This window comes from Amblyomma mixtum, chromosome 2, assembly GCF_055824585.1.
Source record: "Amblyomma mixtum isolate Tamu chromosome 2, ASM5582458v1, whole genome shotgun sequence".
NCBI lineage: Eukaryota > Metazoa > Arthropoda > Arachnida > Ixodida > Ixodidae > Amblyomma > Amblyomma mixtum.
In genome coordinates, this window is record NC_143013.1 from 280,019,208 (window position 1) to 280,032,874 (window position 13,667).

The window sequence follows — 13,667 nt, forward strand, 5'->3', positions numbered from 1 at the left end:
GAAGGGAGGAAGTGTGAGCGATGAGTGACCCCAGGCGCTGGATGTAACGCCGGCGGACGGACGGGAGAATGAGCCTTTAAAGGCTTTCGCCTTATCATTTCAGTCTAGTTCCCAGCGGCGTCAGCATCGCCAGCGCGACACTTCAGCCGCGAGGTATCATCATTCGGGCAACGCTCGACTGGGCAACGCCCGCAACGTCGCATCCTCTTTCGCCGTCAACGACGTCACGTGATCCGCAGCTTGCAGCGCAGTGCGTGAGTAGTGTTCAGACGAGTATTACACTGCAGTTGCACAACGAGCATAAAAAAACTGCAACTGCTACAAAAACAGATGCAAAGAGGACACAGCTGATACTCGCTTTAAGTCAGTCACTTCCTTGTCTGCGGGCGCCCGGCGCAAACGTGCGAGATAAAACTGCACTGATGACGTTACGGAGTGGCTGCGGCGGCGACGACAAAATAAAGCTGCATTTCTGCGCTGTTTATATCAGCCGGCAGCAGCAGCAGCAGCGGCAGCGGCAGCCCCCGCAGTGACGCGGAGTACAAAGCCACGTAGAAGCAGGCAGAAGCAGCGAAGCAAAACAGAGCTTACTGAAAGGGTAAGTCGACTACCGTATGTAAACAAACTTTGAGCCATTCAGTCTTCAGTTTTATGCGTGCTGGCGTTAACCTCACACTGGGATGCCTGAATGACTAGGCAGCGTACGCAAGTTGTGACAGCTGTCAAAAGGTTCACAGCGTGAATGTTTCATAATGTGAGGCGGGACCCGACCGGATTTTCGAGCTGACACCGAATTCCTCCCACACCAAATTTGCTCCAAGAGTTCGACTGCTATAGAAATTTTGTTTCAAACTTAAGAATTGAAGACTAGTCTACCAAGCAGAACTCAATTAAAATAACGTTATATTGTGATGTATGCTTGTTTTATACGTTGCTGTAACGCTACATGTTACACCGGAATACTATTTTAATGATAACAATTAAATATAACGTGATATTTTGTACCTTAACCATTAGCTTAGCACTCAAAGTATATACTGTGTTAATGCTGTGTCTTGACGTTAGGTACTTGATGTTAAAAATTAAAAAAATAACATTATATGTATTGTACACATTGAATTGTTGCAACTAAAATTCTCTTAACAATGTATTTTAGATATTATTATAATGTTTGGATCCAAATTATAAATCAACATTGCGTATATATTTGAAGAGTAAAGATGTTCTTCAAACAACAGTACTTTGCAGTTAATCGGTTAACTTACACTTGTCACACGTGGCATGATCAGCCCTCCTGTTGTCTCGAAAAACGTTCTAAATATAGATGTAATTTGCAATTATTCTTTTAAATTGCGCCTGCGACAGATGGCATGCATAGCCCCCCTATTCTGTAGGAAAACTTTGCTTATTACCGACTCACGACTATCACTCTTGGGGCACCCTTCATCTCCTTGTTATTCATTCGAAGGTAAGTGAATTGCGTGCGTTGATTGTGGTTTGTGTATGTAGAACTCAAGTGTTGGCCTCGTTGTTGCTACTTGGAAAGCGTTAAGTTTTTTACTTTTGCAAATGGCGTCCGTGCATGCTCGTGAAAAGTTACTTTACTTTACAGTTTTAGTGAAAGTTGCATTTATGTTGTTTAGATGTTTAAATTAAGTGACGGCAAGGTTATTTAACGTCTCAGAAAAAATTGCGTAAAAAGGATATTAATGATAATATATTCCCGCTTGAGACAAACAAAAGCGCATAATTGTTGTAACGACTTAAGAACAGTGTTCTGGTTGTAATGTCTGGGTGAAAATAGGACTGAGTGTGAATATCTCACCTTTACTTTGTTTGTCACTCAATCCTTATTCAATAACTCACTCCTTATTCATTGATAAAGCGTTAGTATCTTTTCTTCGGACAGATGTGCGCGCCTAGGCCTAGCCGCACATAGTCGCGTTCACTTTTTTTTGCATTTCATTTACGTGCAGTGAATGAGTGGCATGTTTGCAATGGAGAACACTCCAGAGCTCTCGAAATGAAAATATGTTCGAGGAGAGGTCATGGATTAACTAGAGTAGAATTTTGTCGGAAGTCAGTGTGCATGCACTCAAGGAAAAAGAACAAAAGGCACAGTGCCTGGTATGGGCCTTCTCCGCTATAGTATACATGAAACTTTCGGACATAAAAAAGAGAAAGATAAATGAAAAAGCTGCCTTGCGCAAGTCTCTCAACACTCGCTGATATTAAAATTAGACCAAAGGTTACGTATAGGGGGAGAAAAGTGCCGAGATACAAGCAGGAATGCCTGACAAGAGCTTTAAGAAAGGTTCCCGTAATAACTGCATATAATATGAGCAAAAGCATCAACAAAAAATAGACGCTTCAAGTATAGCCACAGTAAATAGACAAGATATAAAGGCTGCTTATGACACAAATCAAAATCTCGACCATCAGCAGTGAAGTCCTTAGTATCAATACTGTGCTGTAAGATGTCTATAAAATATAAAGTAAAAACCTCTTTCCATGGAAAAACCACCCGCGGCTCAGCAATCACATATCCACGCTCCAGCTCGTTGCATACTTGTTTTTCTGACGACAGGAGAGCAAATTCCACGAAGTGATAAATACGCAGATATGCCTTGCATGCTTTGTTCAGGCAGAGTTGTAATGTAGTCGTCTCACGTACATGTGCTTTTAGATAAAATGTCGGGATAAATACGGCAAAAAGAATTTAAGAACCAAGGCGCATGTAGATCGAGAATGTCTGGAGCTCTACGTGGAGCAGATTTTAGGACATTGTGCGGGGTCCTGTTCAACCAGTTTATGAGGAAACTTATTAATGTGCCGTCAGACTGTCCTCTAAAACCACCAATAAGAATTCCTGCTTTCCATGTTTCTCCTGGGTACTGTTCTTCGGGAGCATAATCATTTTAATGCTTCTTCTTAGCTCGCTCCCGTGTGTAGAATAAATAAAATAGAACGCTTCACTGCAAATTTCTACTAACTGATAACTGAAACAAACTACGCACGAATTACAGATTATTCTAGTCTCCGGATTGGTCGCGTGCGAGCAAGCTATTTCGCTTGCTCGGCGTTCGGAGGCGTTCTCATTTGTGTGCTTTAGAACAGTCCCACATTAAAAATATATAAATATATCAATAGCATGAACGTATAATATAATGTTCTCTTGATCGTAAACCCCAACTATTTAAACGAATGGGACTTTCTACGCCGTCTCGTGTTGAACTGTACATTGATTTTCATGGTGTTTTACCTTCCAGTTACAGATGGGGGCGTTAGCTCCCCAAATTTGTTTCTAGTTCCGATTCTTGGCCAAGAATGGCAATCTAAGTTAAATGGGAGTTTAATCTTCTCTAATTAGGTTGAAAACAGTATCAGTGGGAGATTGATCTGCAAACATTCTTCTAATTATGGTAAGCACAGCGAGGATCAACTTGTAAACATGAATTCGAAATCTAACGGGGCTTAGCAAATACTTCCACAACTCATCTGTTTGCCAAAGTAGCTGTGAACCCAGCGCTGTTGTCGTCAGCACGTTGACGTGATTATAGAGGTGCGCAGGTTCAGATGATATTTGTTTGGAATTCATTTTAGTAATCAAACGCTCGCCGATCGTTTTCGAAGAAGTTCCCTTCAGGTTGCTTTTTTGGAGCTAAAGCTCCACTTCTCGCGTTCAAACCTTGAAGGTCACATTGACCTCGAAGCAGCCTAGTTAATAAAGAAACAAGAACATTGTGGCGTAGGTGGGAATCGAACCCTGGCCTGCGGCTTGTGAGACGGGGACGCTTCCACTCCGCAAAGACTGATTTTTTCCTTGTACGATATTTATCCTACATGGTTATGTATATATAATTATATGTGCGTGCGTGCGTGCGTGCGTGTGCGTGTGCGTGTGCGTGTGTGTGTGTGTGTGTGTGTGTGTGTGTGTGTGTGTGTGTGTGTGTGTGTGTGTGTGTGTGTGTGTGTGTGTGTGTGTGCAAAGAACTACAGAGCACTTAGGTAGGCGCTACGTGCCACAATCTTGATTGAAAACATAACATAACTAAAAAGCCGGCAAGGATATACAGCGCATCAGGAGAAGACACCAATCCGGTAAAAAGTCCAATTCTTCGTAAATGTCCGTCACCTGCAGCAAAATTCGGCTAAAACGAATTCTGGGCGAAACAACAGGCTCAACGTTGCGGTTTTGCATCCGCGTTTTCCAAAGGCTATGAAGTCAAAGCAGAAGAATCATATCTTAGGGTTTTGAGTCATCTTGGGAAACAACAAGAGGTAGCGCACTCTGTGGGGATTTAGGAGAAAACCTTTCTGTAGCGCCCTCTGCAACACATCTCAAAACAAAATTGCAAAACAAAACAAACAAAATCGCCACGACTGTTCAACTTTTGGTAGTCAATAAAAACACGTCTAGTGAATGCACATATGTCTAAGCAACATATATTCGAGCTATGTACAGAGGCGTGCATGAATAATTTAACTATGAACATATAAATTAAAGATATCACAATTAAGCGAGTAGCGAAGTACATTTCCGGTGAATTTCCTTCGCGCATGGCGAGCAGTCGTAGTGCCATCATGCGGCAGCCACTGATACGCCAACACGCAATGTACGGCGATGGTCTAGCAGATGGCGCGCGTCTAGTGAACGCACAGATGTCTTAGAAATGTATCTTCGAGTTACCTACTGAGGCTGTCATGAAAAATTAGTTATAAGCGTATAAATTACAGATGTTCCATTTAAGCGAGTAGTGAAGTTGTCCGGAACGCACTCAACGTTGCAGACGCCAAGCCGCGTCTAGTTGCCAGATACGCCACAGCTTTCGCTCTCTAACCGGGTTCAGCAGTAGTTAAACGAGAGCTAATTATTTTCGACAAAATTCTCTATTACAGCAATTCTAAAAAGTTCTCTAGCGAGCAATTCTTTGCAGCGCGAGAGGCTACCGCTAAGATTATGTAGCGCTTGAGGCTACGGCGATGGCCGAGTGGTCTAACACACTGAGGAATGAAGCTTCTGTGTACACACTGGCGCTGGTTGGAATTCCGCTCGTGGCTATTGTGTGGATAGGTATTTTTCTATTGGATGTCATTCAAATAGAAAATTTCGGAATTTTTCGAAAGGTTTGCCTTAATGTTCAGCCGTAGGTTCGGCGCAGCTTGCGAAGGATATTTGAATCAATTTGCTCAGAATGGAAAAAAAAGTATCTGATGCTTCAATACCAAGAGGAATAGTGATAGATACAGCTAAATGTGGGCCGTTATTGTTGCATGAAAATTGTTAATGCTTCATAAACTAAAAAAAAAACGTAAAGAAGATAATATAATATGGCAATGTGCTGCAAAAATAAGCAAACAAATATATATTGAAAGTTCACTGTGGCCTGTGCATGAGGCCAACTACTGTCGTACATCATTGTTAGTGTTACGCTTTATTGCAAGCGATTAATGAAAGAAATAACTGGACTGTCATTCACTGTGGCCTGTTCATGGGGCCGACTACTATCGTACATCATTGTTAGTGTTAACTTTTATTGCAAGCAATTAATGAAAGAAATAACTGAATTGTCATTCCTTTTTCAGCCTTCTCAATAAAGAAAACTTTCACGTTGATATGGCTAACCAAGAAAAGCGAAGTGAGTACTCTTTAGTAGTTCATAAATGTGATCTTAATGCTCAGTATTTATAGGATTTTCGGTGCTGCTCTTATAAGAAAAATTGCCGGATAGATAGCGGCCCAAGAGAAAGGCTTTCCCTTCTCGTAAGCGCACACCTCTTCTCATATTCTGTTTCTGACTTTATTCTTGAACGTCCTTTCTACCTAAGCAGTGATCACCCGCTGTCCTCTGTGCTAAAATTCATCATTGGTTAAAAGCGCGAAACACACACGGACACAAGAAACGTAGACGGGACATATGTTTTGCGCCTTTAACCAACATCGGACAGCAGGCAGGAGGCATTTACCAGGAAAACGCTGTAGATCGACTATGCTAAAACTTCTAGTCATGCCCAGCGTGTTGAAGGCAAACACTAAATTCCTTGGGAAATTGCAAACCTCCGCGAGCACTGCCTGTCGAGACCGAAGCAGGTAGAAGGTTTCAATTTTTTAGAGCGCTGCAATTATACAGAGCAAGTTTACAACATACACTTCGCCGGGTGTTGCATACAAGATGTTCTGCAATTTTTAAAATTTGGCTCTTTGATTTAGAAGAGGTTTTTTTTTCGGCGTAGCGTTTTCAGTGGTGTAGCTCATGAGAACACAACTAAGACGTAGCAACTAGTGTGCTGGTTAACTAATATTGTGAAGGTAACTGTTTATTTATTTTAATCTCGTTACTTATTGTCCGACGTGAAGCCATCGCAAGTGATATTCACATCGGTTTTTAGCATTTCGAAAACACATTAACCCTTGGCGCTGCGGCCCAACAAATTTTGTGTACATAGCGTCAAAATACATGCTCTTTCGAAAACCTTGCATTCAAACCAGCCCCTCCTGTGCGCGTAACTTCTCTAAAAACGAAAATTTGGTGGACTGCGAGCAAGCGACCGTCCGGCCGACACGGCAACAGTTACACAAGTGCCTTTACTCCGAATGAAGTCCGTGATGAGTGCACGCCTAGGAGCCAAGTTCACACACACAGCTGCGGGCAAGCAACGACAAGCGCATGGTGGTATGCGTTAGTCGCTCGCAAGGAGGTTTCGTTGGCATGATGGAGCTCCTCCTAGATTTTATGAGCGTCCACATGCATCGTCCACGTGCAGAAGAGTTTTGACACATATATTCATACCCAGCCGCACTTGCTGTTAGAACCTGCTAAGCCCTCTATAATAAGCCACACAGCCTCAGCCTCGAGTTAGCTAAGAAGGCTGTCGGAATACCTTTCAGTAGATTCGCAAGCTGCCGAAACAAGGCACTGCTATTTCAGTGTACCCATGACAGGGACATACTGTATGTACATAATGATGCGTCTGCATCCAGCAGGTGCCGTCAGAAGTAAATGGAAGGCAGTTTTAACGAAAAAAATTTAATCATCGCCCCCTGAATTCACGCATCCTTGAATACACAAGTGCAGCCTAATTGTGATTGTGTGAATTTGTGGGCAATTCCTCTGCGCGGGGGCGCACAGGCAGTCACTCGAGGCAGGACTTTGTACAAAGGGTTTATTCTCACATCAGGGGGGCCGGTCGTCGTCGTGGCAGCTGGGTCAGGTGGTCCTTTCGGCAGGGCTGGTCCAACAGCAAGAGACCGCGAGCCTGCCCGGTCCCGCCTTATAAAGGCTTTCTCCTAGCCTCTCTCCCACCGCCCCACCACTCGGGAAGAAGGGGTCCGAGACTACTCGCGGTGAGCGGCGCGAGATTTGACTTGCCCGCGAGCAGACCCTACATCTCCCCCCCCTCAAACGTCCGTCCCGGGGTCCGCCAGCAGGCGTTCGATGACCTCCGGGTCCGGGTCCATAGAGTCGTCGCAGGGGGGAGGGGTGCTCGCCGGGGGGCCGCTCACCGCTGGCTGGACGGGCTCCTCACGAGCCGCCTGGGGGGGGCGAGGCGCCTGGCTCCGCTGGGGGCCCTGCCGGCAGCGCCCTCCAAAGCTCCTCGGCCGCCGGGGACAGCAGGTCTGGGCGGCTGGACTGGAGGATTGCTAAGGGCCGCCTCCTCCGGGCTGCCCCTCTGCAGTGGCGCAGCGGGGGAAGGCGCTGCAGCCGCCAAGCGCCTTTCCGCCGCGAAGGGGCTGCGCCTGGTCCCGCCACCTGGACCGCGCGCAGTACGAGATGGCCGCTCCGTTGGCGACCGTGGTCCAGGTGGCCACGTGCCGCAGGACCCTGGGCCGCTTGGGTTGCGGCTGCTCGGCGGCCGAAGCGCCGGCTGGGTGCTGAGGGGGGCCCTGCGCCTGGTCGTCACTGGCCCTCTTGCGTTGGCCTGCACCACTGGGAGGTGCTCTCCAGTGGTTAGGCATGTGGTTTGGCGGGCGGTGGGGGCTACCGCGGCCGTGGAACCTGCGCCACTCGCGCGGCTCCCGCCGCCAGCCGGGTGGCGCGCCTTGATGGCGGCCACCGTTCGACGGTGGTCTGCCTTGCCTTCTGGAGTCCGAGCCACGGGCGTCGGTCCGCTGGAGCTTCCTAGAAGACATACTGAGAGGGCGAGAGCACTGCGAGTGAAAATTGATCGAGAGACACGGGTGCTACCTGGTCCTCAGGTTGTAGCGTGGGTTGCGAACCGCACCGCTACCTGCTCGTCCTCCCGGGGGTGAGATCGCCGCATCGCGCTGATTTTCCACCGCTTCGCAGCCATCGTCCTTGCGAAGGTGGAAAGCCTTCAAATCAGCGACATGCACCGGACCGGCGGTTTCGCCGTTTGTCAACAACCGCAACTGGTAGGTGAGCGGCGTAGTCCGTGCCGTAACTTCGTACGGCCCAGCCCACTTGTGCGCTAGCGACGCGGCGAAACCGCGCGCTGCGTTACTAAGTGGGTGCGTTCTCTTGAGTACTAAGTCGCCCGTGTTGAAAACGACGTGACGGCGACCTTTGTTGTACTGATCCGCCTGCTCCATGCGCGCCACATCGAGGTTTTCGCGGGCTGCTCGCTGCGCTGCCTCCAGGCGCTCCCGGAGCCTTGCCGCGTACTGCGAAAGCGGAGGGGGCGCAGGCCCCGCCGCGTCGAGTAGGGCATTCTCTAGCGGAAAAGCGATCTCTCTCCCAAAATTCAAGTAAGCGGGTGTAATACCCACTGACCTGTTCACGGTTGTCCTTGTAGCGAACGCCAGTTCGGACAGCCGCGCGTCCCAATCTCTGTGCTGCTCGGTCGTCGCGACCAGCATGCTCTTCAGATTTCGATTCACCCGCTCGGTTATGTTGCTCTGAGCGTGGTAGGGACCCGTTCTCCTGTGGCGGATTTGAAGCGCCCGACAGGAGTCTACAAAGACTTTGCTTGTGAAATACGAAGCATTGTCTGTAATCAGGTCGGAAGGGAAACCGAAACGAGTGAAAGTCTCCAACAGTTTTTCCCAAATTCGTTCCGACACAAGCTTCCTAAGGGGGAAAACCTCAACCCACTTGGAATAGTGGTCCGTTATTACCAGGATGAATTGGTTTCCGCGTGCGGACCGAGGGAGGGGTCCCATGATATCGCACGCGACCACTTGCCACGGGTAGTTGCTAACTACCGCCTTCATCATGCCAGCGGGCTTGCCCGCCCGAGGCTTGGCTACCTGGCATACCGGGCAGGTACGGGCGTATCCCAGCACATCCTTTCTCATGCCTGGCCAGGTCGCGACACGGCATAACTTGTCGTAAGTCTTACTGCCGCTGCCATGGCCTGCCAGCGCTGAGTCATGGAAGTACTGCAGGAACCGTTTCCGCAACCTTCTCGGGACCACGACTCGGAAAGGGGATGCTATCGCCGCTTCCTCGTCAAGTTGGGGAATATAGCGGAGCAGCAAGCCATCATCGCCCAGCAGATACGCGTCGTACTTGCCCTCAGCGTTCCCGGTGCAAGCTGCGCTGCTCGCAAGCTCCTTCAGCACCCGCTGGCAAAGACCGTCTGCTTTCTGGGCCTCGATCAGCTCTTCTCTACTGACCGCTACTCCCCAAGACAGATTTCTTTCTGCCTCGCTCCTAGGCAGGCGAGCGGTCGCCGCCACGAGCTGCTGTGTTTCCCTTCCGTCACAGCACCGTGCGGGACCTTTGTCCGTCTCCTCTCTCTCCAAACAGGGCGCGACACTCCCGTCCGCCCTCTCTTCCTCTCCAACAGCGGTGACGCCGCTTTTTACAAAGCTGGGCTGCGCCTCTGAAGCGCTTCCGCCAGCATTCCATGGTGCGCGCGATAAAGCATCGGCCACCTTGTTCAAGCTGCCCCGGCGGTACTCGATGGCGTACGCGTAACGTTGCAACGTCAGCGCCCATCTCGCGAGTCTGCCTGCGGGGTTCTTGAGCCTCTTTAACCAAGACAATGCCTGATGATCTGTCTGCACGGTGAAGACCGCTCCGTCTAGGTACATGTCGAACTTCGACAATGCGAACATGATCGCCAGACATTCCTTTTCGGTCACGGAGTAATTCCGCTCCGCCGATGTGAGCGTGCGACTAGCGAACGCGACAGGGCGCAGTTTGCCCTCGTGTTCCTGCAACAAAACAGCTCCAACACCGTAGTCACTAGCGTCTGTCTGCAAGACAAACTGCTTGTTCAGGTCGGGGAGGCGCAGACTAGCGGTATTCGCTATCGCGCGAGCCAAGGCAACAAATGCGTCACTCTGTTCCTTGCCCCAGACCCACTTCGAGCCTTTACGCAACAGCAGGTTCAGCGGCCTTGCAAGCTCCGAACAGCGCGGGATGAATTGCCTGTAGAACGCAACCATCCCCAAAAACCTCTGCAAGCTTTTCACATCCATGGGGCAGGGGTAGTTCAGAATTGCCTGCAGTTTGTCATCATTCGGTCTCAGTGTGCCATCATCCACGACAAAGCCCAAGAGGTTCACTCTCTTCGATGCCAACTGCACTTTCTTTGGATTTATGGTTAGACCGGCACGTCTCATTCTATCGAGAACGGAATTCAGGTGAATGAGGTGCTCCTCGAACGACTGTGAGAATATCACAACGTCGTCGAGGTACGCCATGGCGTAGTTGAACCTTGCATCGCCCAGCACGATGTCCATCAGTCGCATGAACGTGCTCGGGGCGTTAGACAAACCAAACGGGAGTCGAGTAAATTCGAAGAGCCCGCGGTGGCAGGTGAATGCGGTTTTCTCAATGTCACCTTCGGCCACCTCAATCTGCAGGTACCCTCTGCTTGCATCTAGGACTGTGAAGAACCTCGCGTTCCCTAACGCGTACATCACAGCCTCGATCGACTGAAAAGGGTACGCAACCGTAGGCGTCAGTGAGTTGAGCTTACGATAATCAACACACAGCCTGACCGATCCATCTTTCTTCGGCGCTAGAACCACTGGTGACGCCCAGGGACTTTGTGAGGGTCTCACCGCACCGGTGTCAATCATCTCGTCTAGGGCACAGTCGAGAAGCTGCCTCTTATGCGCACTTAACGGCCTCGGGTTACACCTGAAAGGGCGCGTATCACCCGTCTGAATCTCGTGCTGAAGCAGGTCGGTTCTGCCCGGTTTCTCCGTGAAGCAATCCGAAAACGGGAGTAAAGTTTCCGCGAGCCTTCGGCGCTGACTACTGGGTCCTGAGAAAGACGCAATAATCGCTTCTAACGGGCCACCGTCTCTCAGCGTCTCGAGGGAGCTCACCTGCCTTTCTGTCGCACAGGTGTGGACAACCACCTTTTGTGCAGGACAGCCGGGCAAGGATGCGCTTTCGAAGGGAATGAGGGGGGCCAGCTGGCTGTAACGATAGCCATTCTCCCCCATGTCGAGCACAATGCCTTCGCTCGAGAGAAAATCCCTTCCCAGAATTACTGGTATCGACAAGCCAGGCAGATAGACGAAGCGATGTCTCCGCTTTCTGCCGTCAAAACGCATCGTAAGACGCACTGCTCCCTTTGCCTTTGCCGCCCCAGCTGCTAAGCTTAACGGGGTTTCGGCCGGTCTGACACGGATGTTACCTATCCGGCAAGCCTCGTACACCTCGTCACCGACCAGTGACAGCGTTGAACCCGTGTCTACGAGTGCGGAGTAGCATCGACCCGCTAACTGCACTAGCATAAAAGGGCTTGAGCGCGGAACGACTCCCTGAGTCCTACAGGCGAGCGGGACAAAGGCCTCCCCGTCGCCGGCGCGGGAGTTCTTTTCCTGACTAGCGCCTTGACAACCATGAAATTCTCCCGCTGACGGTGAAAGGCCGCTGCCACCAGACATCACCGCCAGCGCCTGGCGTTTCCCTGCATACGCCTAGCTTGGCATTCGCGTGCCACGTGGCCGGGCTGGTTGCAATTCCAGCAAAGCCGGTCATTCACCCGCCGCGTAGACGGAGGACCCCTCGTTCCACGAAGCGGTTGGGGACGGCTCTCCCCTTTCTCCGCGCATTCCTGACGCTCGCTCCGCGCGTGGCCTGTGAGACCGGCACGACGCCGCTGCTCGAATGCGTACGGGTCAAGCGCACGAGGGACAACAGGGGGTTCCGCCTGATTTTCCACGGCCATTACCTCGGCGCGCCGAGCCCTCATCGCGCATTCTCGGCCTCCATCCCATGCGCATCCCGGTTCCAGCGATTCGGCCGGCCTGGGGGGCGGCCGGTAGCGCAGTTCGGCGAGTAAATCCGCCTGCACGGTCTTGGCCTCCTGCGCTAGGGCCTCGAGGTTTGTAAAACTGCGGCCCCGCAGATACGGCTTGAAGCGTGGATGGCACTGCCTGATCACACGCGCAACCTGATCTCGGTCGGTTGCCGTCGGATCTGCCCTCTTGTACAGCTCCTGCATTGCGCGTACGTATTCGAGGAGGCTTTCCTCTGGGTGTTGGGTGCGCAACGCGAGCTCATCCAGCATCCGGCGCTCATAATCAGGCGGCAAGAACTCGGCGCGGAAACGATCTTTGAAGTCCGCCATCGACTGGAAAGTCGGCTGGCAGCGCCTCCATCGCGCCGCGCTCTCGACGAGTGCTACAGGCAGGACCTGCCCTAGCACTACGTCATCTGGGGCGCCCAGAGCCGTCTGGTAGTCCTCGAGTTGTTGTAAAAACTCGTGGACTGATTTCGCGTCCGTGTACCCGGAAAAGGAGGGGACCTCCATATTTATCCGCGGGCGCGATGCTGTCGCCGATGCTACCGATGCTGCGGCCTGGTTGGCGCCAGCCACCGAACCGAGCTGACGGGCTAATGCGGCAAACATCTCAGTCACATGCCCCATTACGGCCGCCGCGTCGGCCGTCTCACCACCGGCCGCCCCGCCATCCAAAGCCGTGGCTGAAACATCCTTTCTGGGAGGCATAGTTCGCGCTAACTGTCCGGCCGCACCGGCTAACTGCTCATGGCAACAAGAACATTCACATACACAACAATCTATCTACAAACACGCGGAAATACACAACACAAAACGCCCGAAAACTACATAAATAATACAAAACCCCTAACAAATTTACAAGACTACACAAGTCGCTACTCCGCGAACATTCCGCCTGACCCGCTCCTTAACCCTATCGGTCCGGCGTGGCCCTGAACAAAGAGGGCCTGCCACGAGTCTGGCTGCACGTCCCAAAATCGGCAGAGAAATCGTCCACAAGGTGTTAATTAAAGCCGCACGTTGGGCGCCATTATTTGTGGGCAATTCCTCTGCGCGGGGACGCACAGGCAGTCACTCGAGGCAGGACTTCGTACAAACGGTTTATTCTCACATGGCAGGGGGGCCGGTCGTCGTCGTGGCAGCTGGGTCAGGTGGTCCTTTTGGCAGGGCTGGTCCAGGAGCGAGAGACCGCGAGCCTGCCCGGTCTCGCCTTATAAAGGCTTTCTCCTAGCCTCTCTCCCCCCGCCCCACCACTCGGGAAGAAGGGGTCCCAGGCTACCCGCGGTGAGCGGCGGGAGATTTGACTTGCCCGCGAGCAGACCCTACAAATTGCACTGCGCACCAACAAACATGGACCATTACGCTTTAGATTTAAAGAAATTAAAGTTTTTTGGCAAAGTCGCCTTCCATTTATCTTTGACGGCGAGTACATAATGATGCGCCTGCATCCAATGTATACTTCTCTTGATATATTCCTTCTTGCGCTAGTCTAAATT

The 13,667-nt window shown here is 50.8% G+C and overlaps 1 protein-coding gene across 1 annotated transcript in view; it reads left to right on the forward strand.

The window, feature by feature from the left end:
- Positions 1–472: 472 nt before the first annotated feature.
- Positions 473–13,667, forward strand: part of LOC149364140 (uncharacterized) — a 29,358-nt gene continuing 16,163 nt past the window's right edge. The window contains exons 1-2 of the mRNA XM_089568640.1: positions 473–598; positions 5,587–5,639. Of these exons, the coding sequence (XP_089424766.1) occupies positions 5,618–5,639 (22 nt within the window). The 5' untranslated portion in view covers positions 473–598; positions 5,587–5,617. The remainder of the gene's footprint in view (positions 599–5,586; positions 5,640–13,667) is intronic.